This window comes from Pongo pygmaeus, chromosome 4 (genome assembly GCF_028885625.2).
Source record: "Pongo pygmaeus isolate AG05252 chromosome 4, NHGRI_mPonPyg2-v2.0_pri, whole genome shotgun sequence".
Taxonomy (NCBI): Eukaryota; Metazoa; Chordata; class Mammalia; order Primates; family Hominidae; genus Pongo; species Pongo pygmaeus.
Genome location: NC_072377.2, coordinates 145,080,997 through 145,105,967, shown reverse-complemented (window position 1 = coordinate 145,105,967; position 24,971 = coordinate 145,080,997). Strand labels below are relative to the sequence as shown.

General features: G+C 43.9%; 2 protein-coding genes, 1 non-coding gene and 1 pseudogene across 3 annotated transcripts in view; 1 reads left to right on the top strand and 3 right to left on the bottom strand.

Annotated features, from left to right (window-relative positions):
* TMCO6 (transmembrane and coiled-coil domains 6) overlaps positions 1–279 on the bottom strand; it is a 51,251-nt gene extending 50,972 nt beyond the window's left edge. Inside the window, exon 1 of the mRNA XM_054489252.2 lies at positions 205–279. The gene's annotated coding sequence lies outside the window, so the exon portion shown is untranslated. The remainder of the gene's footprint in view (positions 1–204) is intronic.
* An 821-nt stretch (positions 280–1,100) lies between these two features.
* On the top strand, positions 1,101–24,971 carry LOC129036252 (uncharacterized). Its single transcript, XM_054487144.1, is given in 11 exon segments — positions 1,101–1,167; positions 1,345–1,573; positions 1,668–1,827; positions 2,734–2,811; positions 3,083–3,165; positions 3,686–3,772; positions 19,230–19,362; positions 21,042–21,125; positions 23,516–23,674; positions 24,429–24,587; positions 24,666–24,971. Coding segments are annotated over 11 exon segments (1,545 nt in total).
* Positions 12,493–13,946, bottom strand: LOC129037100 (HAUS augmin-like complex subunit 1; annotated as a pseudogene).
* LOC129037716 (small nucleolar RNA SNORA27) lies at positions 15,027–15,152 on the bottom strand. The gene has a single exon (XR_008502943.1). It is a non-coding gene; the product is annotated as a small nucleolar RNA SNORA27 (small nucleolar RNA).

The window sequence follows — 24,971 nt, the reverse complement described above, 5'->3', positions numbered from 1 at the left end:
CAAGTCAGACAAATGTGTGAGTAGCCTGGCAATCCCACTTGCAGCTGGCATTTGAATTAAGGGCAGTCTTGTTGGGGACCTTGTATTTTAACTCACGGGACCTGACACTAACTCCAGGCAGTTAGTATCAGAGTTGAATTGAATCATAGGACACTCAGCTGGTGTGAGAGAATTAGTGTCAGACACAGTAACTGTAGCACTTACTTGAGTTCTGCGAGCTGTTCTAGTGAATTGTCAAGCCTGAAGCAGTTAGAGGAACACCAAAACCTGTAGACAGCTGGAGTGAGGAAGGCCTGGGGACCTCTTAACTTGAGACTGTTCTCAGAAGTGCAGTCTCACAGAGGACAATGCCCTTTATGGTGAAACTTGGCTGAACTCCAGGAGGTTGGTGACAGAACTCTATTATGAAACATTATCCACCATAGAAAGGGAAGAAGTACTGAGACACGCTACAACGTAGATGAACACTGAAAATATAATGCTAAATGGAAAAAAACAGACACAAAAGGCCACACAGTGTATAATTCTATTTACATGAAATGTCCAGAATTGGCTAATCTGTAAAGGCAGAAAATGGATGAGTGGTTGCTTAGGGTTGGGGGGTGCAGTGGGCTTGGGTTAGGGAGGTAATAGCTAAAGGGAACCAAATTTCCTTATGAAGTGATGGAAACGTTCTAAAATTAACTGTGGTATACTGAACTAGTTATGGATAAAATACTGGGATGTCTGAGATTTGCTTCAAAATAATCCGCTGGGGATGGGAGGAGAACAAAAGAAGTAAGATTGGCCAGAATTTGGTAATTTCTGAAGCTGGGTACCGGGAGGTTCATTATACTATTCTCTCCAGTGTTATACATGTTTAAAAGTTTTCATAAAAGGAAAAAAACAAAAGAACCTTAAGCAGTGTTCTCTCACAAAAGAAGGGAATGTCACTTCCCTTAGTAGGTTATGAGGTCCAGATCCACCCCTCCCTAGCCCTCAGATGAGATTCATGAATTATTGAGGGGAAGCTGAGAGGCATAGAGGGCATGGACTATGGAGAGGTGGTGAGCGCAGGGGCTGGTTTGGCCCAGGCAACTCAGCCTCCTTGAGGAGCCCTCATGGTCCCTCCCAACCCACATGCCGTGCTGACTGTGGTGGTAGAAGTGGAGTCGGGGAGGGGTTCAGGTAAGATGCCTTCCCCGTTTTTACTCAGAGGGAGTGCAGTCCAGGAGAGTCTCTTGGAAGAGGGGGAGGGTTAGGCCAGCTTAGGTTGGAAAACTGAGGCAAAGTTTGAGGGCAGGACTCAGGAATCCCAGAGCCAGTTTTCCTCATGAGAGCTGATATGCAGTCTACCTTTCTTAGGCCCTGAGGACAGCTGTAGCCCCACACTCCTGGTGGGGCCCACAAACCTCCGTTTGCTTCATTTTGGGACTCTAGAGACTCAGGCGGATGGGCCTTGTGTATGTGTTGGGGTGGGGGACGGGGGAAAGGGTAGTGCAGGGGAAGATGGGAATATCATGGTTGACCCCAGCCCTGCCCACAGGAACAAAGCTTCACCTATGACAGAGTCCTGGGCCCTGACGCTGCTCAGGTAGGGAGGTCTGGGAGGGTGATGAGAGGAGGGTGGGAGCCCTCGGGCCCCTGGATCCTGGGGTGCCAGCTGCCTCCAGAGCTCCTTTGCTCAGGGCACCTGAGTCAGTGGATTGTGCCTGTGTGTCCCTGCAGGAGGCAGAGCAGGAGCTGCTGGCACGTGTCCAATCCACACTGGGCTCTGTGGGCCGAGGGTACAGTGTGGCCCTGTTGCTCCGGGGGAGGGAAACAGAGGCACCCCGACTTGTGCCTCAGGTGAGTCCCAGAGGAGCCACCAGGGCACAGGCCTCATGCAGCTCAGGGGTTACCTCCCCCAGACTTCTGAGAATCTTCCCTCCCCACATCAGCCCTCACTGGGGCTCCTACAGCAAGCACCCTGTTGGTCCACGCAAGATGTTTTGCCAGGGTCAATTTATGCAGCTACTGGGAGGTCATGGAAGGTGGGAATGGGCCGGGTGTGGTGGTTCACACCTGTAATCCCAGCACTTTGGGAGGCCGAGGTGGGTGGATCACCTGAGGTCAGGAGTTCGAGACCAGCCTGGCCAACATGGCAAAACCCCATCTCTGCTAAAAATACAAAAATTAGCTGGGCGTGGTGGTGGGCATCTGTAATCCCAGCTTCTTGGGAGGCTGAGGCAGGAGAATCACTTGAATCTGGGAGGCAGAGGTTGCAGTGAGCCAAGATCATGCCACTGCACTACAGCCTGGGCGACAAGAGCAAAATTCCGTCTCAAAAAAAAAAGGCAAAACAAAAACATTTTTTTAATTAAAAAATAAAATAAAGGAAGATGGGCTGATAGGGTGAGGGTTAGAGAGGGGTGGCGTGAAAAGTTCAAATATCCAGGGAGATCTGATTTTCACAGTTCCTGGTGAATACTAATTATAAGCTTGGAAGCTTTATTGTGGGGGCTTCGTCAAAATGCCCCCAAACCAAAATAGCTGCCTCAGAACTTGTCGTGGATCCCTGTGCAGCAAACAGCAGGTCCCACTGAGAATGTCTGCTCACTTTATGGCTTGCTGTGAACATGAAGACTGGTGCTATTTCTGTCCTGGATACCATGTCCCCAGTAGTATGGGGCATGACACAGACTTCGCGCTCAGGAAACGTTGAAGGACAGACTCATGCTTTCTTAATCCTCATTGAACGCTTCTCCACTTTAGCTGCTGCAGATGCTGTTTGAGGAAGCTCTGCCCCTCAGCTGCTCTGATCCTGTGCTTAGCACTCTTAGCCTGGTGCAGGTGAGACCCTTGAAGGAGGGGAGAGAGTGGGACCTGGGAACCAGGGCCAGGGCAATGTTGCAGAAGGAGCCCGAGGTTTGTGGGGAGCCCGAGAGTGTGTGTCCAGCCTCACTCTACTGCTCACTGGCATGGGCGTGCCTCTCTGAGGTCTCCTCTCCTCTGGCTGCAAAAAGGCTGAATTCATGGTGCCATGTTTGGACCCCAGGAGGATCATGTGAGCTGAAAGTAGGGAAAGGCTCAGTTTGTAACAAGTGTGCTTGTGTGACCCCAGTTCAGCCCCAGTGGAAGGACCCAGGACCTGCTCTCTCCAGGGGTGGAGAACCTGTCGGTGCTGGACGTGGCCCCTCTGGGCTTGTGAGTGTTCAGGGCCCAGTGGAGTCTGAGGGTGCTTGTCTTAAGGCATGTCTGCCTCCCAGAAGCCGAGCTTTTGGGGGTCTCCACCTACTGCCATCCCAGGGGAAGAAAGCTCTGAGCTTGGGGTCATGCTTACAGGGTCAGGGGCTGCTCTCAGGATCCCCTCCCACCCTCTTCCTTAATCTCATGTGCCCATCCCTCTCACTCCCCTCACCCCACTTACACCTCTTCAACTTACACCACCTCAACTCTATTCCCCAGCTCCATGTCCTGACTCAGTCATTGTCACACTGGGTGATTTTGAGCATCTCACTGAGCAGGACTTCAGTTTCTCCATCTGTAAAATGGGAGTGATCTCAACTACCCTGTTCACAGGAGGGAAAATAAAATCACGAGGATGAGAAACGTTTAGGGAGGTTACAGGCTATGGGGACCTCCAAGGGCTCCCCACATAGAGGTTCTAGGGGGCTGGACAGAACCCTGGTGCTTCAGAGCTGAGCTCAGCCTCTGCTTCCTCCAGGGTGGTAGAAGATGCCACTGAAGTGGAGGTGTCTGACTCAAAAGCTGCCTCAGAACTGTACTTGCAGGCCACCGCAGATGAAGGCAGGTGAGGACAGGAGAGTATCTGTCACCCCATGCCTGCTAGGCATTTGGCCTGAGTCCACCCTTTCTTCCACAGGGTCTGCTGTCTGCTCACTCTCACAGTGTCCTGCCCAGGGCCTGACCCTCCTGAGGGGCCCGGGACCCAGCGTGTGTGGCAAGGGGCTCTACGGATCCTCCAGCTCCCAGGAGCCCCCTAAGTCTGAGGGGGCCTTCTGACTGCATTGAAGGGTGAGGTGGGGAGCTGAGTTACAGATGGAAATGCCCAAGGTAGCATCAAAGTCTCTCCTCTCCTCAACCCCATAATAAGAGCATCCCAGAACACAAGTTAAGCCCCGTTGTTGGCAGATGATGTGGTCAAAAGCAACTGGATAGAGAGTTAGTGAAACCAATAAATAAAAATAAATATTTCCCAGCCTGGGCAACCTGCCAAAACCCCATCTCTACAAAAAATACCAAAAAAAATTAGTCAGGCATGGTGGCGCACATCTGTAGTCCCAGCTACTCAGGAGGCTGAGGTGGGAGGATGGCTTGAGCCCAGGAGATTGAGGCTGCAATGAGCCATGATCACACCACTGCACTACAGCCTGGGTGACAGAGTGAGTCTCAAAAAATATAAATAAATAAATAAATATTTCCAGCCACTGTTTTTTTTTTCATATGTTGATAAGTCCACCAGGGACATTTTTTTAAATGCAAAAGTTAAATGTATTTTATCTTCATTGTATTATTAGCAGATAACCTTAATAAAAATAGCTGCTATTTACAGCAAAATACCATGCAATTTTAGATTCATCACTTTTTATTTCTATGGAAAAGCAACACTGGCATGTATTGTTGCTGAAGGTGAAGCAGCTTTTTGATTCTCTTCAGTTCCACTCTGTGTTCTGAGATGTGTATCAGACACCGTCCATACACCCCAGATGTGCTCGGGGCACAGCCTGGCCCTACAGAGCACTCTAGTCTGCAGGTAGGCACCTAAGGCCCTGCCATTCCCACTTCTTATTGTCATATTTACTTAGTTCTCAGCACCTCTGTCCATCTTTAAATGACTTAAGTGAGAGTACATTAAAGTAGCTTAGATGTTCCTAAGCTTCCACAGAGCACGTCCCATCTATGACAGCAATTCAGAAAAAGAACGAAATTTCTTTTATTCTTAATGGTACACAGCATAAGAGAACAGCTTAGGCAGTTTACTGTAACTGATGGTTCTGATGTCCTTATCCATAAACTAAAAAATCCCTACAGAAGCTTCTGTAAGTATAATGTTAAATAAGTCTATAAACACAACAGCAACAACAACAAGAATGTAAACCAAATGCCCAGTTATGGGAAACTGGTGAATAAATTTACTGGTAAACCCACTGTGATGGTGTGTGTGTGTGTGTGTGTGTGTGTGTGTATGTGTGTGTGTGTGTACGTGTCAACTTGGCTCAGTGACAGTCCCTGGTTATTTAAGCTAGGTGCTGCTGTGAAGGTATTTTGCAGATGTGATGGATATTAAGACTATCCTGAAAGATCTGGGTGAGCCCAATTCAATCAGTTGAAAAGCTTTAAAAGCAGGAGCCTAAAAAGGCCTTAAAAGCTGAACCTTCCCTGAAAAAGAAAAGAAATTCCAACCACGGGCAGTGGCATCTGCTGTACTTGTGCCTGTGGAGTTCCATTCTGCTCATTCTCTTCCCTCCTGACTGCCCATAGACAATAGTCGTGGTCTGTGCCCATGACCTTCCTGATTCTGGACTTGCTTAGCCAGCACCCACAATCTTGTAAGTCATTTCCTTTAACAAATTTGTATATATGTGAAAAACACTGGTTCTTCCTCTCTAATTAAAGCCTGGCCAACACACCCACAAATTAGAAGGGGATGCTGCTGTTAGAAGGAATAATGTATACACTTTAGGCCCTTCAAGACTCCAATAAATGATAGTAAAATAATAGCAAAGAAAAACCTTACTTTGGGCAAGAAATTACAGATTGATACACCAGGGACAGTTTTGCAAATAGCGTCTTCAAGCATTTTTGTCTGATTTTTCAGATTTTTTTTTTTACCACTTTTTTATTTTTACATTACTAATTCCTTTTCAGCTACTTATATCTCTTCTGATCTATCAGATTGAAAACTTGGAAAGAACCTAAATGTTCAAAGCCAAGACTGGGAAATTCCCAAAAAATCATATCTTCAAGCCCCACTTTACATCCTTTACTCAGTGCTCTAAAGTTACGAAAATATGAAGTAATGATAGGAAATAGTTATTTCAAACCAGCTTGCGTATTTGTAATATCATGGAAATGTTGCCGAATTCAGAGGTGCCTGAAAACAAATTGCAGTAAAACAAAAAAGAAGGGGAAAATATACCCTAAATTCCCAACTATTATAAAGTCCTTTCTTCTATTATGTATGCTTCTTTTTTAAAAAAAATAACAGCTTTATTAACATATCATTTACACACCCTAAAGTTCACTCTTTTGAAATGTACAATTCAGTGGTTTTTAGTATATTCACAACGTTGTGCACTGATCAGCACTATCTAATTTTAGAACATTTCATCACCCCAGAAAGGAAACTCGTTTCCATTTGCAAGCATTCCTCATCCTGCCACCCACTCTGGCCCAAGGCAATCACTAATCTATTTTCTGTCTCTGTAGATTTGCTACTCCGGGCTTTTCATGTAAATGGAACCATACAATATGTGGTCTTCCTGTCTGGCTTCTTTCACTTAGGATAATATTTTCAAGGTTTATCCACTTGTGTGAATCAGAATTTTATTCTTTTTTATTGACAAATAATATTCCATTATATGGATATACTGCATTTTGTTTATCCATTCATCCATTGATGGGCATTTGGATTGTCTCCACTTTTGGCTACTATATATTTTTTTTCTTTTCTTTCTTTTTTCTTTCTTTTTTTTTTTTTTTTTTTTTTTTTTTTTTGAGATGGAGTCTCGCTCTGTCACCCAAGCTGGAGTGCAATGGCGTGATCTCGGCTTACTGCAACCTCTGCCTCCCAGGTTCAAGTGATTTTCCTGCCTCAGCTTCCCAAGCAGCTGGGATTACAGGCACCTGCCATCACACCCAGCTAATTTTTGTATTTTTAGTAGAGATGGGGTTTCATTGTTGGCCAGGCTGGTCTCGAACTCCTGACCTCAAATGATCCGCCTGCCTCGGCCTCCCAAAGTGCTGGGATTACAGGCGTGAGCCACCATGCCTGGCCATCTTTTCTTTTCTTTCTTTCTCCCTTTATTAGAGATGTAGTCTCACTTTGTTGCCCAGGCTAGTTTCAAACTCCTGGCCTCAAGCGATCCCTCCCATCTCAGATTCCCAAGTCACTGGGATTACAGGCATGAGCCACTATGCCTAGCTACACTTTTGGCTATTTTAAATAATGTTGCTATGAACATTCACATACAAGTTTTTATTTGGACATGTGTTTTCAATTATCTCAGACACATACCAAGAAGTGGTATTGCTGGGTCATATGGTAAATGTCTTAAAAGTTGTTTGTATGTTTGTCTTTATTGAGGTAAAGTCCACATAATATAAAATTAACCATTAGCCATTTTATAATGTACAATTTAGTGACTCCTAGTACATTCACAATGTAGGAACTATCTAGTTCCATCATTTGGCTATTGTGAATAGTGCTACTACGAACATTCATGTACAAGTATTGGTTGAATACCTCTTTTCAATTATTTTGAGTATTTACCTAGGAGTGGAATAGCTGGGTCATATGCATATGGTAAGTCTATGTTTAACTTTTGAGGAACTACCACACTGCTTTCTACAGCACTGCACCATTTTGTATTTCCTCCAGCAATGTACAATGGTTCCAACTTCTCCACAATTACCAACATTTGTTATTTTCCATGTTTTCGATTATGGCCAACCTAGTGGTTTTGAAGTGGCATCTCATTTTTATTTGATTTGCATTTCCCTAATGACTAATTATATTGAGCATCTATTCATGTGGTTGTTGGCCATCTCTAGATCTTCTCTGGAGAAACGTCTATTCAAATCCTTCGCCCATTTTTAAATTGGGTTATTTGTGTCTTTCTTGTGTGTTATGAGTTCTTTATATATTCTGTATACTAGACCCTCATCAGCTATGTGATTTGCAAACATTTTCTTCCGTTTTGTAGGTTTTTTCACTTTCTTTCTTTCTTTCTTTTTTTAAGATGGAGTTTTGCTCTTGTTGCGCAGGCTGCAGTGCAACGGCGTCATTGGCAACCTCTGCCTCTTGGGTTCAAGAAATTCTCCTGCCTCAGCCTCCCAAATAGCTGGGATTACAGGTGCCTGCCACCGCACCTGGCTATCTTTTTACTTTTTTGATAGTGTCCGTTGATACACTAAACTTTAAAATTTTTATGAAGCCCAATTTATCTGTTTTTCCTTTTGTTGCTCATGCTTTTGGTGTTATACCTAAGCAACCATTGCAAAATCCAAGGTCAGGAAGATTCACCCCTAGGTTTTCTTCTAATAGTTTTATAGCTTTGTCTCTTACATTTAGGTCATTGATCCATTTTGAGTTAATTTTTTGTATTAGTATGGAGTAATGGTCCAACTTCATTCTATCCAGTTCTCCCAGCACCATTTGCTAAAGAGACTATTATTTCCAATTGACTGGTCCTGGCACCCTTGTCAAAAATCAGTTGGCCACATATACATGGATTTATGTCAAGATGCTCAATTATATTACATTGATTTATATAGCCTTTACCATTTTGTGAAACTTCTCTTTTATTTCTACGTTCTTGAATGTTTTTTAATCATGAAAAGGTGTCAGTTCTTGTCAAAGGCTATCCTCATGGCAATACCATACTGTTTTAATTTAATTTAACTTAATTTAATTTTGTTTTATAGACAGGGTCTCCCTCTGTCACCCAGGCTGGAATGCAGTGATGTGGTCAAGGCTCACTGCAGCCTTGACCTCTCAGGCTCAAGTGACCCTCCTGCCTCAGCTTCCCAAGTATCTGGGACTACAGGCGCACACCACCAAACCTAGCTAATTAAAAAAAAATTTTTTTTGTAGAAATAAGGGCTCATTACTTTGCCCAGGCTGGTCTCAAATTCTTGGGCTCAAACTATCCTCCCATCTTGGCCTTCCAAAGTGTTGGGATTACAAGGGTGAACCACTGGGCCCAGCCTGACACTATATTATTTACTGTAGCTTTGTAGTAAGCTTTGAAATGGAAAAGTGTAAGTCCTTCAACTTTGTTCTTTTCTTTCTTTTTTTTTTGAGATAGACTCTTGCTCTGTTGCCCAGACTGGAGTGCAGTGGCGTGATCTTGGCTCACTGCAAGCTCTGCCTCCTGGGTTCACGTATTCTCCTGCCTCAGCCTCCTGAGTAGCTGGGATTACAAGCGCACGCCACCACTCCCAGCTAATTTTTGTAGTTTTAGTAGAGATGGGGTTTCACCATGTTGGTCAGGCTGGTCTCGAACTTCTGACCTTGTGATCCGCCCGCCTTGGCCTCCCAAAGTGCTGGGAGTACAGGCGTGAGCCACCACGCCCAGCCCTCAACTTTGTTCTTCTTTTCAACATTGTTTTGGCTATTCAGGGCTCCTTGCAATTCCATAGGAATTTTAGGATTTGGCTTTTCCATTTCTGAAAAAAAAAAAAAAAAAAAAAGGCCATTGGGATTTTGATAGGCATTGTATTGAATCTCTAGATTTGTTGGGGAATATGGTCATCTTCATGATATGAAGTCTTCCAGTTCATGAACAATGAGAACAGGGTGTTTTTTCATGCATTTAGGTTCTCTTTATTTCAGCAGTGTTTTGCAGTTTTCAGGGTATAAGATTTACACCTCCTTGGTTAAATTTATTTCTTAGTATTTTATTATTTTTGATGTTATTATAAGTGGAATTTAAAAAATTTCCTGGCCAGGAGCAGTGGCTCACACCTGTAATCCCAGGTGTGGGAGTCAGGAGTTCGAGACCAGCCTGGCCAACATGGTGAAACCCCATCTCTACTAAAAATAAAAAATTAGCCGGCTGTGGTGGCAGGTGCCTGTAGTCCCAGCTACTTGGGAGGCTGAGGCAGGAGAATCGCTTGAACCCAGGAGATGGAGGTTGCAGTGATCTGAGATCCCACCACTGCACTCCAGCCTGGGCAACAGAGTCAGACTCCATCTCAAAAAGAAAAAAAATTCCTTTTTGGACTGTTCATTTCTAGTGTATGGAAAGTAAGTATTTTCAGCTGGGCACTGTGGCTCATGCCTGCAATCCCAGCACTTTGGGAGGCCATGCTGGGAGGATCGCTTGAGCCCAGAAGTTTGAGACCAACCTGGGCAATATAGTGAGACCTCATCTCTACAAAAAAATAAAAAAATTAGCTGGGCATGATGATGCACGCCTGTACTCCCATCTACTCAATAGGCTGACATGGGAGGTCTAGGCTGCAGTAAGCCTTGATCACATCACTGCATACCAGCCTTGATGACATAGATAGACCCTATCTCAAAAAACAGAAAAAAGAAATACAACTGATTCTTTTTTTTTTTTTTTTTTTGAGACGGAGTCTTGCTCTGTCGCCCAGGCTGGAGTGCAGTGGCATGATCTTGGCTCACTGCAACCTCCGCCTCCAGGGCTCAAGCAATTCTCTGCCTCAGCCTCCTGAGTAGCTGGGATTACAGGCGCCTGCCACCATGCCTGGCTAATTTTTTTTGTATTTTTAGTAGAGACAGGGTTTCACCATCTTGGCCAGGCTGGTATTAAACTCCTGACCTCATGATCCACCTGCCTTGGCCTCCCAAAGTGCTGGGATTACAGGCGTGAGTCACCATGCCTGGCTATACAACTGATTTTTGCGTGTTGATTTTGCATTCTGCAACTTTACTGAATTTGATTATTAGTTCTAATAGTTCTTTTTGGATGTGGATTTTTTAGGATGTTCTGTATATAAAATTATATCATTTGCAAATTGAGATAGTTTTATTTCTTCCTTTCCTATTTCAACAATTTTGTTTCTTTTTCTTGCCTGATTTTTCTGGCTAGAACTTTTAATACAAGGTTGAATGGCAGTGGTGATAGTAGTCATACTTATATTGTTCTTGATCTGAGGGAGAAGATTTTAGTCTTTCACCATTGCTTGTGATATCGGCTGTGGGTTTTTCTATATATGCCCTTAATCATGTTATGAAATTTCCCTTCTATTCCTATTTTGTTGAGTATTTTTCTCATGAAAGGATGTTGGATATTGTTAAAGGCTTTTCTGCATCAGTTGAAATTATCATCAGATTTTTTCTTCATTCTATTAATGTGGTATATTATATATTGATTTATTTTCATGTTGAACTACCCTTGCATTCCTGGGATAAATCTCAGTTGGTCATGATGTATAATTCTTCTAATACTCAGTGGATTCCATTGGCTAGTATTTTATTGAGAGCTTTTGAGTCTACATTCAAAAGAATATTGGTGTGTAATTTTATTTTCTTCTGTTGTCTTTGGTTTTGGTATCGGGGCAATGTTGGTCTCATAGGATGAGTTAGGAAGTCTTCCTTCTTATTCCATTTTTTGGAGCAGTGTGAGAGGAATTGGTGTTACTTATTCTTCAACTGTTTGCTAGAATTCACCAGTGAAGCCATTCAGTCCTGGGTTTTTCTTTGTTGGGAAGTTTTTGATTACTGATTCAATCTCGCTTTTTTTTTTTTTTGAGATGAAGTCTAGCTCTGTCGCCCAGGCTGGAATGCAGTGGCATGATCTCAGCTCACTGCAACATCCGCCTCCCTTGTTCAAGCAATTCTCCTGCCTCAGCCTCCTGAGTAGCTGGGATTACAGGCGCACACCACCACGACTGTCTAATTTTTGTATTTTTTTTAGTAGAGTTGGGGTTTCACCATGTTGGTCAGGCTGATCTCAAACTCCTGACCTCATGATCCACCCGCCTCGGTCTCCCAAAGTGTGATTACATGCGTGAGCCACTGCACCCGGCCCAATTCAATCTCTTTACCTGATATAGGTCTATTCAGAATTTCTATTTCTTCTGGAGTCAGTTTTGATCATTTGTGTGTTTCTAGGAATTTGTCCATTTCATCTAAGTTCTCTAATTTGTTGGTATACAATTGTTTGTGGCATTCTCTTGTAATCCTTTTTATTTCTGTAAGGTTGGTAGCAATGTCCTCACTTTCATTTCTAATGTTAGTAATATGAATCTTCTGTCTTTCTTAGTCAATCTAGCTAAAGGTTTGTCCATTTTAAAATTTTTTAAAAGAGAAAAGCCTTTTTGGCTGGACACGGTGGCTCATATCTGTAAGCCCAGCACTTTGAGAGGCCAAGGTGGGTGGATAACAAGGTCAGGAGATCGAGACCATTCTGGTCAACATGGTGAAACCCCATCTCTACTAAAAGTACAAAAATTAGCTGGGCGTTGTGGCATGGTTGTAATTCTAGCTACTCGGGAGGCTGAGGCAGGAGAATTGCTTGAACCAGGGAGTTGGATGTTGCAGTGAGCCAAGATCGCACCACTGCAGTCCAGCCTGGTGACAGAGCGAGATTCCAACTAAAAAAAAAAAAAAAGAGAGAAAAGCCTCTTTAATATGAAAACTATGTATTTGGGGACAAAAATGCAATACACAGTAAGAAACCATATTCTATTCATTATGACATTCTGTAATCTACAAACAGAAAATTTTGTTATTAAGAAATGGCAAGAGGAAAAAGAACTCTATAAAGTCCTATTCAATTTACTTTGTTAGGGAAAAGGATGTTTATTTGGCTCTTGTCACAGTTCCATCACGTCTACTCTCCTTGTAAGTTCAGCTTCAATGCTATCTAATTCTCACTTTGCTTCTTCAATTTTCATTTGAGCAAGAGGGGAATTCGGTATTAAGTCTAAATAGGACTCAAATTTTTTCTTCAAAGGTATAGTCTGTTGTTTTAATTTTGCCAGTTTCTCTGACAGTGCTACTAGGGACTGATGAGACAGAGAAGCATCCATGCCTCTGGCTGAAAGTTGCTCCTCTGCAGCCTTGATTACAAATCTGAATTCCTCTGACTTTGCTTTTAGAAAGTCCATGTTCTGATGATGATTATCAACTTTGGCCCTTTCTGTAGACAGATCCAACTCTGCTTTCTTGAGATCCTCTTGTAGACATTTTTCTAATATTAAGTTGCAGTTAGATTTTTTCAAGTTTTTCCAGTTCAATCTTGATTTCTTCACCTTTGGATTTGGTATGAAAGAGATCAGAGGTCAAATCATTCACTGCAAGGATAAAACTAGCTAGTGAGGTATTCTTTGTTTCAAGGGCCACCGCACTGTCAACCAATGCATTCAGATACCTGGAACCAGTGCTAGAGAAATTGGCAGGGGAAAAATTCACACTATCCATGAGAAGGTCTTGAAGATACTATAGGTTTCTGACTCATATTCACTTGCTTTCTGCTTCAAGTCCTCTGTTACCAAGTAGACATCCCTGTCCCAGACCCTGTTGGGTTCTGAAAGGTGATGTAAAATCTCTGTGGTCCGTGGGTTCACCTCATACTGTGGAATGGGATGATCTCCAAATATTTATTTTAACCATGCAGCAACCTGCGTTTCTTTCTCCTCCAGCGGCTCCACTCCTGTTCATTAAAAAATTTTTTTTCAAGGAATCAACTTTGTTTTCATTGATTTTCTATTATTTTATATTCTCTTTTTCATTTATCTCTGTTTGGATCTTTATTCTTTTCTTTCTTCTGTTAGCTTTGGGTTTATTTTTCTCTTTTTCCAGTTCCTTGAGGTGTCCAGTTAAATTATTGGTTTTAGAGCTTCCTTTTTCATGTAGGTGTTTATACTTACAAATTTCCCTCTGAGCACTATTTTGCTTCATCACATGAGTATTGATATGTTGTGTTTTTGTTTTCATTCCTCTGAAAGTATTTTTTAATTCTCTGCGTGATTTCTCTTCTGACCCATTGGTTATTTAATTTCTACATATTTGTGAATTTTCCAGTTTCTCTTCTGTTACTCATTTCTAGTTTATTCCACTATGGCTACAGAAGATACTTTGTGTGATTTTAACTTTTAAATATGATTGACACTTGCTTTGTGGCCTAGCATATGGTCTACCTTGGAGAATGTTCCAGGCACTTGAGAAGAATGTGTATTCTGTTATTTTGGGATTGAGTGTTCTAAACATGTCTCTTAGGTCTAAATTGTTTAGTGTTACTTAAGTCCTCTACTTCCTTATTGATCATTTGTCTACTTGTTCTACTTAGTACTGAAACTGGAGAAGCTGGGTGTAGTGCCATGCACCTGTAATTCCAACTACTCAGGAGGCTGAGGCAGGAGGATTGTCTGAGCCTAGGAGTTCAAGACCAGCCTGGGCAATATAGTGAGATCTTATCTCAAAAAAAGAAAAAGAAAAGAAAAGAAAGTAGAGTACTGAAGTCTCCAACTATTACTGTAGAACTACCTATTTCTGCCTTCATATATGTCCATTTTTGCTTCACATATTTGGTCTATTGTCAGGTGCATACATGTTTATATTTGTTTTATCTTTTTGATGAATTGAATCTTTTATGAATATATAATATACTTCTTTGTCTCTTGTAACAATTTTTGACTTACAGTCTATTTGGTGTGATATTTCTATAGCCACCACAGACGCTTTTATATCTTTTTCCATCTTCTTACTTTTAACCTATTTGTGTCTTTGGATCTAAAGTGGGTCTTGGCTGGACACGGCAGCTCATGCCTGTAATCCCAACACTTTCAGAGGCCAAGGTGGAAGAATCACTTGAGTTTAGAAGTTTGAAACCAGACTAGGCAACATAGTAAGATCCCATAGCTACAAAAAAATGAAAATAACTAGATATGGTGGCACACACCTGTAGTTCCAGCTACTTGGAGGCTGAGGCAGGAGGATCACTTGAGCCTGGGAGGTTGAGGCTGCAGTGAGCCATGATCACATCACTGTACTCCAGCCTTGGCCACAGAGTGAGACCCTGTCTCTTAAAAAAATAAAGAAAATAAAATGAGTCTCTTGTAGACAACACATAGATAAATTATGGGTTTTTAAAAATCTATTCTTCCAACCAAAAAAAAAAAAAATTCTTCCAAACTCTGTTATTTAATTGGGGAGTTTATTCCATTTACCTTTAAAGTAATCACTGATAACAAACACTTACTCCTGCCATCTTGCTATTTGGCTATATATTTTTGTTTCTTAATTCCTCTAATATTGCCTTTTGTATTTAATTGATTTTTTGCAATGTGCTGTGTTGATTTTTTTCGCATTACCTTTTTGATATTTTTTTCCTTTTTATTCTTTTTCAGTTTCTTTCCTCTGACAGGATATAAGACAAACACTCAGTTTGCCTGAGTTTTAAAAGGATATTTCCTTTGCCCCAATTAATGAGCAATAAAGACACAAATCCATTTGGCAAAGTGAACAGGGGTTTTTCCATATTTTTAAAGGTTATTTTTCTATTGGCCAGGCATGGTGGCGCAGGCCTGTGGTGGTCCTAACTACTCAGGAGGCTGAAGTGGGAGGATCACTGGAGTCTGGAAAGTTGAGGCTGCAGTGAGCCATGATCGTGCCACCACACTCTAGCCTGGGTGACAGAGTGATACCCTGTCTAAAAAAGCAAGACAAAACAAAAAAACCCCATTTATTTTCCTTGTGGCCATCTTGGAGATTACAATTAATATCTTAAATGTATTTTATTTTATTTATTTATTTATATATTTTGAGACAGAGTCTCGCTCTGTCTCCAGGCTGGAGCGCAGTGGCGTGATCTCGGCTCACTGAAACCTCCGCCTCCCGGGTTCAAGCGATTCTCCTGCCTCAGCCTACGGAGTAGGTGGGACTACAGGTGCAGCTAATTTTTGTATTTTTTAGTAGAGATGGGGTTTCACCATGTTGGCCAGGATGGTCTTGATCTCTTGACCTCGTGATCTGCCTGCCTCAGCCTCCCAAAGTGCTGGGATTACAGTCGTGAGCCACCTCACCCAGCTAATATCTTAAATTTAAAACAGTCTCACCAGGCACAAGGGTATGCACCTGTAATCCCAGCTACTCAGGAGGCTGAGGCAGAAGGATCTTTTGAACTCAGGAGTTTGAAACCAGCCTGGGCAACATAGTGAGACCTCATCTAAAAACAAACAAACAAACAAACAAAAAAGACAAAACAAAAACCACATAGCAATCCAGCTTGAATTAATACCAACTTAGCTTCAATATCTATAAAGATTTTACCCCATATATCTGCATCTTTTCCCATTATGTTGCCAATGTCACACATTATATCTGTATACATTGTGTGTCCATTATCATAGGTTTACAATTATTGTTTTATGCATTTGTTTTTTAAATCATATAGGCAAAAAAGAGGAGTTACAAACCAACAATGCAATATTATGGGCTTTTATGTTTACACATGTAGTTACCTTATTATTGTTCCTTATTTCTTTATATGGCTTCAAGTTACTATCTAGTGTCCTTTCATTTCAGGCTGATGGGCTCCCTTTAGCATTTTTGGTAAGGCAAGTCTACTAACAATGAATTACTTCAGCTTTGATTTATCTGGGAGTGTCATAATTTTGCCTTCATTTTTGAAGGATAGTTTTGCCAGATATATAATTCTTGATTGGCAGGATTTTTTAAAGCACTTTAAATACCATTGTCTCTTTGTATCTTTTTGGGGATTGGTTCCAGGGCCCCCCTACAGATATCAACATTCACAGATGTTCAAGTGTCTTATATAAAATGGTGTGGGCTAGGCACAGTGGCTCATGCCTGTAATTCTAGCCTTTGGGAGGCCAAAGCAGAAGGATTGCTTGAGCCCAGGAGTTTGAGACCAGGCTGGGCAACATAGTGAGATCTTGTCACTACAAAAAAATAAAAATTAAAAAGGACTGCAAAAAAAATAATAATAGCTACTTGAGGGGCTGAAGCGATAGCTTCAGTCCAGGAGGTCAAGGCTTCAGTGAGCCATGATCACACCACTGCACTCCAGCCTGGGTAACAGAGCAAGACCCTGTCTAAAAAAATACTAATAAAAATAGCTGGACGTGGTGGCTAACACCTGTAATCCCAGCACTTTGGGAGGCCAATGAGGGTGGATCACTTGTGGTCAGGAATTTGAGACCAGCCTGGCCAACGTGGTGAAACCCCGTCTCTACTAAAAGTACGAAAATTAGCCTGGCACAGTGGCTCACGCCTGTAATCCCAGCACTTTGGGAGGCCAAAGTGGGTGGATCACCTGAGGTTAGGAGTTTGAGACCAGCCTGGCCAACATGGTGAAACCCGGTATCTACTAAAAATATAAAAATAAGCTGGGTGTGGTGGCGGGTGCCTGTAATCCCAGCTACTGGGGAGGCCAAGGCAGGAAAATTTGCTTGAACCCTGGAGGTGGAGGTTGCAATGAGCTGAGATCACGCCACTGCACTCCAGCCTGGGTGATGGAGCGAGACTCTATCTAAAAAGGAAAACAACAACACACACAAAAAAACTAATAAAAATGAAAAATAAAAAATAAAATGTTATAGTATTTGCACATAACCTATGTACATCCTCCCACATACTTTAAATCATCTCTAGATTACTTATAATTCCTAATACAATGTAAATGTTATGTAAATTGTTATACTGTATTGTTTAGGGAATCATGACAAGAAAAAGTCTGTACATGCTCAGTACAGACAAAACCATTTTTCTCCCAAATATTTTTGATTCATGCTTGCTTGAATCCACAGGTGCAGAGCCTATGCATATAAAAGGCCAACTTTATGTTATCCCATGGTTTCTAGGGATAAGTCTGTTTTTAGTCTTACTGAAGATCCATTGCATATAATAAGCTGCTTCTCTCTTGCTGTTTTCAAGATTCTCTCTTTATCTTTGTGGGTTTTTGTTTTTTTTTTGCAGACTGTATTCTTTGTATTCACTGAAGGCTTCATTTTGTTATTTTAGTAGTCAGCCAGTGACCTAACATAGAATTCCTTAAATGCCTGCGACCAAAAAAAAAAAGTTGTGTTTTGTTTTTTAAAAAGGAAGAAGAAAGAAACAAACAAAAAAAGAAACAAAAAGAATAAAGAAGAATATGAAAAAGAAAACAAAGGAAGAAAGGAAGGAAAAAAGAAAAAGAAAGAATTTTCTAGGTCTTTGCAGCTTGGCTCTGTGTGGAGTCACTCCTAAGCTTAGCCAGGCAATTTACAGCTCCGTTTTAGCCTTCACTTCCTGCTTGTGCTGAGCCCAAAGACCAGACAGAGATGAAAGCTTATTGTCTTATTGGGCCTTTTCTGCACATGAGTCCTACCCTGAGTGTGCTTTCTGCTCTCTCTAGTATACATGGGAACTTTTTGAAGCCCTTATTCTCCCAAAAATATCACTTCCAAACTTTTCCCAGTCTTTCAGGGTGTCAGTTGTTTGCCTCAACTGTTATTTTTGCTTCAGGCAGCAGTTCCTTGTTCTTTTGTTCTTTAGCAGTTTTCAGGGAAAATCCTCTGTGTAGCTGCTCTGCCTTGAGAAAGTTCTGAGATTGGCGAAGCAAAAAGAATTCCCTTTCATCAGTTCTTCGGGGGAAACTCCAGACAATCAAAAAAGATAAACACAATTCATTGGGATCAAGATCTTCTCTGCTCCCTCCCTAACCGGGAACCCCCACCAGAAATTTAGGCTGCTCTCTTCAAGCTTAGCCCTGTGCTGGGGAGGGGTTGGAGCTAGGGTAAGTTAAAACACCACAGAGATCTCTTACCGTATTTAAGTTGCCTTTCTCCTGGTTAAGCACTGGTTGCTGTAAACCTCTATCTTTCAGAGTTAAAATAAGGTTGTTTCTGGCCATTTTTGCTGGTGTTTCTGGGGTTGAATTGACTCTTGGAGTTCCCTACTCTGCCATTTTCACTGATGTCATCTTCTTTTGCCCATTTTAAAATGGGGTTGTCTTTTTATTATTGAGTTGTAAGAGCTCTTTATATATTGTGGGTACAAGTCACTTCTCAGGTACACAATTTAAATTTTTTACCATGAGAATCTATTACTTCTTTTTTAAAAAAATTTTTTTTATTTTTGAGACACACTCTCACTTTGTTGCCCAGGCTGGAGGGCAGTGGTGTGATCTTGGCTCACTGAAACCTCCGCTCTCTGGGTTCAAGCAATTCTCCTGCCTCAGCCTCCCTAGTAGCTGGGATTACAAGCATGTGCTATTACACCTGGCTAATTTTTGTATTTTTAATAGAGACAGGGTTTCACCATGTCAGCCAGGCTGGTCTCAAACTCCTGACCTCAAGTGATTCGCCAGCCTCGGCCTCCCAAAGTGCTGGGATTACAGGTGTGAGCCCCCGTGCCAGTGGAGAATGTATTACTTTTGTAATTTAAAAAATAATAGTAATAAAATAAAGATCTGTACAATGTTTCAAATCTGTCTGGTGATACACAAAAGTTTCTGGAAATAGTTGCCCTTTCCATCAGAGTGTAACTCTGTCCAGTTTCTTTCCCCATCCACCAGTGGACATCGCCTTTCTTCCTCTCCCTCTTGCAGAGACTGCCCCCTGCTGCGGGTGTTGGCTGGTGAAGTTGTTGGTGAGGAGGCGGAGGGCTCTTTGCCCTGGATTGTTTCACGGCTCTTGGAAGGAAACAACTACAGTGGCCTACTTCTTCGCCTGGACCCCAAGGTGGCCAGGAGAAGAGTGTGGAGTTCTTTGGGAAGCTCTGAGATCTGTCCTTAGGCCTGCCTCACCCATCACCCAACCAGCCTCAGCCCCAACCCCAGCCCAGAGAGAGCGTCTGACCCTCCAAGATGGCCCCAGAGTACCTAGGCTGATAGAGACTGGAGAGGCAAAGTAAGGTCAATAGTGAAAGTAACCCCTCACCCTTCAGAGGCCTTAAACCACTTACCAAGCATTTTTGCACAAATGCCTTTGATTCTTACCACAACCCCATGAGGCAGATATAATTTACAAATAAGGAAAGAGAGGCAGGCCTAATTTATAGATGAGGAGAGAGAGGATAAGAGAAGAGAAGGGAGTCTCCTATTTTCATACACCCATTAAAAATCAAGCCTCAGCTGGGTGTGGTGGCTTATGCCTGCAATCCCAGCATTTTGGGAGGCTGAAGTGGGCAGATCACCTGAGGTCAGGAGTTCGAGACTAGCCTGGCCAACATGGTGAAACCCCATCTCTACTAAAAATACAAAAATTAGCTGGGCATGGTGGCAGGCGCCTGTAGTCCCAGCTACTTGGGAGGCTGAGGCATGAGAACTGCTTGAATCTGGGAGGCAGAGGTTGCAGTGAGCCAAGATCGTGCTACTGCACTCTAGCCTGGGTGACAGAGTGAGACTCCATCTCAAAAAAATAAAAAATAAAAAAACAAAGCCTCTGTGTCCTTAATGTAGATGCTGGTAGAAAAAAAGAGAAAAAATCAAGCCTCTGAAATGTTATGATGTCAGGGATTTGGGGGAGGTCGAAGTGGGGGTATTGATCAAACAGAAATGGCATGAGTTGATAACTGTCAAAGCTAGGTGATAGGTAGACAGGATTTCCTATACTTTGTATATGTTTGAAATTTTCCATAATAAAAGAGTAAAAAAATGTCTGGCCCTCGTCTCCAAAATCAACAAACACACATTCATTTGGCTAGCAAGTTCCCAGACCTCCCCTGTGGGAGGTCCCTTGGAATGAGGAAGATAGATTAGAGCAGTTCACACCCACAAGGATAAAGCAGTGAGGGCCAGACGTGTTTATCTTCAGGCCAGTTTGGTATCATGTTGAAGGACATGGGCTTGAGTTTAGGCTCTGCCACTTGCCAAGAAGTTGCTTGACTTCTTTGCCTCATCTGGAAAATGTCGGGGGAGGCAGGATAGATTAGAGCTTCTGCCTGATTGGAGTGTTGTGTGGATAAAAAGAGGCAATCCATGAACAGACTTAGTGAAGTGCCATCAAGCATATGTAAAAGCCTAGTGGGGGTTAGGTATTTTTATGAATAGTACTACTAATAAAAAGTAAAAGTATCACAAGCAGCATGCTTTGGAGTCCACAGGAAGGAGTAATTCACTTGGAGTGTCCCTTTACTAGTTAGCTCCCTCAGTTTGCTCCAGGCTGCTCTGTTGGGGGCCTCAGGAAGGAGGATGCGGGTGAAACAGGTGAGGCCCATCCTGTGAGATGCAGTAGAAGAGGCTCGGGCCCGCCGGGCTGGCCTGAGGCCCCTGCGTTTAGGCCTCCTTGAGGACGCCCTGACGGACAGTGGGCTAAGACAGCTGGGAAGGACACTGCGGGAGCTAGAGGTGAGCAAGGTGAAGCCTGAGGGGACCTGGGCTAGCCATGGCCAGTACCCACCTTGAACCCTTTCTCCATAGGTGGTAAAAGCGTGGAGCCAGCACCCAAGAAACCAGATGCTCCAAGGGGCCAGAGCTGAGGTGATGAGGCCTCCAGAACCACAGGTATGTCTTCGCATTCACCCTTTTGGGAGCCACATTTGTGTCTGCCTTCTTGTCCTCTTTCCAAAGCACTTTGAGGAAGACCTCCATTCATTCATTGACTTATTGATTCCCAAACACTTATTGACCACCCACTGTGTGCTGGGCCCAGTGCCACATAGGCCCTGGGAATTCCCTGCCCTCGTGGAGTTTATAATCTCCTGGGAAGAAACAATTGCACCACCATAATCGGTGCTCTGAAAGGCTTATAAACACTGAGTTCTGTGGGGCATCTAAGTTAGCCTTGGCAAGGGAGGGATGGAAGACTTCATGGAGGAGGTGATTCCTGAAGGAGGTCAACAAAGATGAGTGAAGAACCTGAAGGCAGAGAGAATGACAGGCAAAGACCCAGAGGCAAGAAAGTGCTTGGTCCCCTTGAGGGAGTGCAAGTCGCTCAATTTATTGGAGAATAGAACTTGAGGAAGAGTCAGGAGAGAAGGACTGGAGAGGACAGCAGGGGCCAGGTCACACAGGGCTTTGTAAAACAGAGATGTTTGGACTTTGTCTTAAAGGTCATAGGTGAGCCACAGAAGTATTTTAAGCAGGAAAGAACACTGTGCCCTTTTCAGGTGAGCAAACTGAGGCTTAAAGAAAAGATGTGAGGCTGAGCGCAGTGGCTCACGCCTGTAATCCCAGCACTTTGGGAGGCCAAGGTGGGCGGATCACCTGAGGTCAGGAGTTCAAGACTAGCCTGGCCAACATGGAGAAACCCCGTCTCTACTAAAAATACAAAAATTAGCCTGGTGTAGTGGCGCACGCTTGTAGTCTCAGCTACTCGGGCGGCTGAGGCAGAAGGATTGCTTGAACCCAGGAGGCAGAGGTTGCAGTGAGCCGAGATCACGCCATTGGACTCCAGTCTGGGCAACAAGAGTGAAACTCCATTTCAAAAAAGAAAAGAAAAGATGTGAGAGGGCTGGGCGCAGTGGCTCACGCCTGTAATCCCAACACTTGGGGAGGCTGAGATGGGCAGATCACCTGAGGCCAGGAGTTTGAGACCAGCCTGGCCAACATGGTGAAACCCCGTCTCTACTCAAAAATACAAAAATTAGCCAGGCATGGTGGCGCATGTCTGTAGTCCCAGCTACTCAGGAGGCTGAGGTGGGAGAATCACTTGAACCCGGGAGGCGCAGGTTGAAGTGAGCTGAGATTGCACCACTGCGCTCCAGCCTGGTGACACAGCGAGACTGTCATAAAAAAGAAAAAGAAAAATAAAAGAAAAGATGTGAGACCAGTGAGCCTGGGGTCACAGGCGTAATCAGGAGCAGCAGAAGTATAATCACACTCAAATCCTTAGACTCCTAATCTAGTGCTCTTTCATCTCCTTAGGCTGCATGGCCTTTCTGGTCTTCCATGATTTATCACAGGGTAGTTGAAACCCTGTCCCTGTCCAGCCTCTCCTGGCCTTTCTCTTCTTTTTTCATAATTGCTTACAACTTGTTTTTACAGCCTTGAGGCTTGGGAATCAGGCATGGTAGCTCCTATTTATTGAGCAAGTGCCTTACTGCTCAGTGCTTTCGGTGCAGTACTTCATTTCATTCTCTCCACAACTTTTATCAGTCCGATTTGATAGAGAAGCACATGGAGACTAGGCCAGTCACCTGCTCGAGGTCATTCAGCTAAGAAGAGGAGGGGCTGGGACCCTGATCTGTCTGATTTCCAAGCCCTGATCTTAACCTACACTGTCCTGGGAGGAAAGGTGTGGAACAATCACTTCTAATATCTTCTCAGCAGGTGATAGAGTCACCAGTAAGCCAGAGCCCATGCCTCGAGGGGGAGCCCCAAGGTGGGTCTGGGACTTGGGGATGAGCTGGGAGTGGGAGGTCTTCCCTGCCTTTGGTGTGATTAATTACATTTTCCTCTAGTGGCAGGAAGAATGGCAACTCTAAGGCGTGGGCTCCACCGAAAGAATCCTCTCAGGCAGCCTAAGGAGCAGGTAATACCTCATGTACCCCAGGAATGACTAGAAGCCATAGGGGGAGTGAAGAGCTGCAGAGCCCAGCTAATGTGCCCCTGCTTACCCTGCCCCAATATCAGGGAGAAATATGAAGTTTTTGACAAATAAAGGACCTGAGGGTGACTAGACCCCTAAGGCAGGGCCATGGGGAGGGACTGTTTTCCTACTTATTGGATTAAGGGTACAGGATCCTTAGAGGCACTATGGCACCTCTTGGCAGAGCCACTACCTTCCTCTCCCCACCATGGCCTCCTGAGTCTCTGCCCAGGCTACGAGCTCTTCCAGGCTAGTTAGGTCCTGGATGTTGTTCTGGGAGCAGCTCTGGTGATGAGGTTCTATTGGAAAAGTTGGGCTCTGGTCCTAAATCTGTGCATACACATGGACTTCTGACTGAGCCCAGCAGGTACCAGATGTGGCCCGGCCGTTCTTCTTGGCCCAGGCCCGGAGGCAGAGACTGAGGGAGCAGCACCAAATTTGGATTTGAGAGAAGCTGAAGCATTTGGAACAGAAGGAGGAGGTGGCAGATGACCAGGTCAAAGGCCTGGTGGCTGAAGAGGAGGTAAGGAGGGTCAAATAGGGGACTTGAGGCTCTAATTGGTCAAGGCACTGTGCTAGGGGCTGGGATCCATCATCAATCACAATCGACCGGTTCATACCCTCTCTCATGGCCCTCACAGCCTTGTCAGGGATAGATGAAGCAACTCTCAGTGCTAAGTGATGGGATGGGGGAGCTAGGGGCATGTGGGACCAAAAAGGCATATCTGATCCAGGCTGGAGTGGATCAGAGGAGATGGAATCTAAGTTGAGCCTTAAAGGACAGGCAGAAATCAGCCAGGGGAATTCACTGGATACTGAGCTTAACAAGGGCAGTTACTGCTCATCAGTAACTGATGGGGGGTGGGTGGAGTGGGGACATGTTCTCAGAGAAGACAAAACAGTATAAGCAAAGGTTCAGAGGGAAGCAATGGCAAAGTGGGTCTGGGAACTGCAAATTCTCCAATCTGGCTGGAGCTGAACAGGTGCATGGTCAGAAGCGAGGCTAAAGAGACAAGTGTGTACCATAGCTCTGGCTTTGGACTTTACCCCAAGGAGAGTTGCAAACCATTGAAAGGCATGTGCCATGTCAGCTCTGACCTTTACTAGCCATGAGAATTTGGGCAAGTTAGGTCACTTCTCTGATCTACTGTTGCCAAATCTGTAAGACGGCAATGCCACATATGGTTGTTATTGGATAAAATAATACACCTGAAGTATTTAGCACAGAGCCTGGCACACAGGTGGCACTCAACAAAGAGTATGTGTTATCACTGAAGGCCTGCAAGGAGAGGCAGAGATGGCAGCAGGAACAGATGGTGCTGAGATTCCAGCTGGAGGCCCTTCAGGAAGAGCGGGACATGGCAGAGCAGGACCTGGCAGCCCTCTATGACCTGCATGTGCAGGCCACCCGAGCTCAGACACACCATGTGCTGCGGGTCAGTGGGGATGGAGGGTAGGCCTTGAGCTGGCTCCAAGGCTGGCTGAGTGACAGGCATCTCTGAATCTGTGCACAGGCATTCCGAGCCTGACAGGGCCAGTGGGAGGAGCGAGCCATGACCACAGAGCATCATCACTGCAGCCTGCTGGCGGGCATCCTGGAAGAAACCATCAACCTGGCCACACAGAATCAGGAGCTCCGAGCTGAGAACCAGCAGCTTCAGCAGGGTGCAGACTAGGCTGGGGGTAGTCATGCTGTAGCTGTCCTGGGGAGAAACCTTAACAGGAACCCTTTAGAGGAAGTTTCTTGTCTCCTCATTCTGGAGGGTCCTAGAAGGGAGAAAACGGTGAGACAAAACCAAGCTGATCCTTATTATGGATAG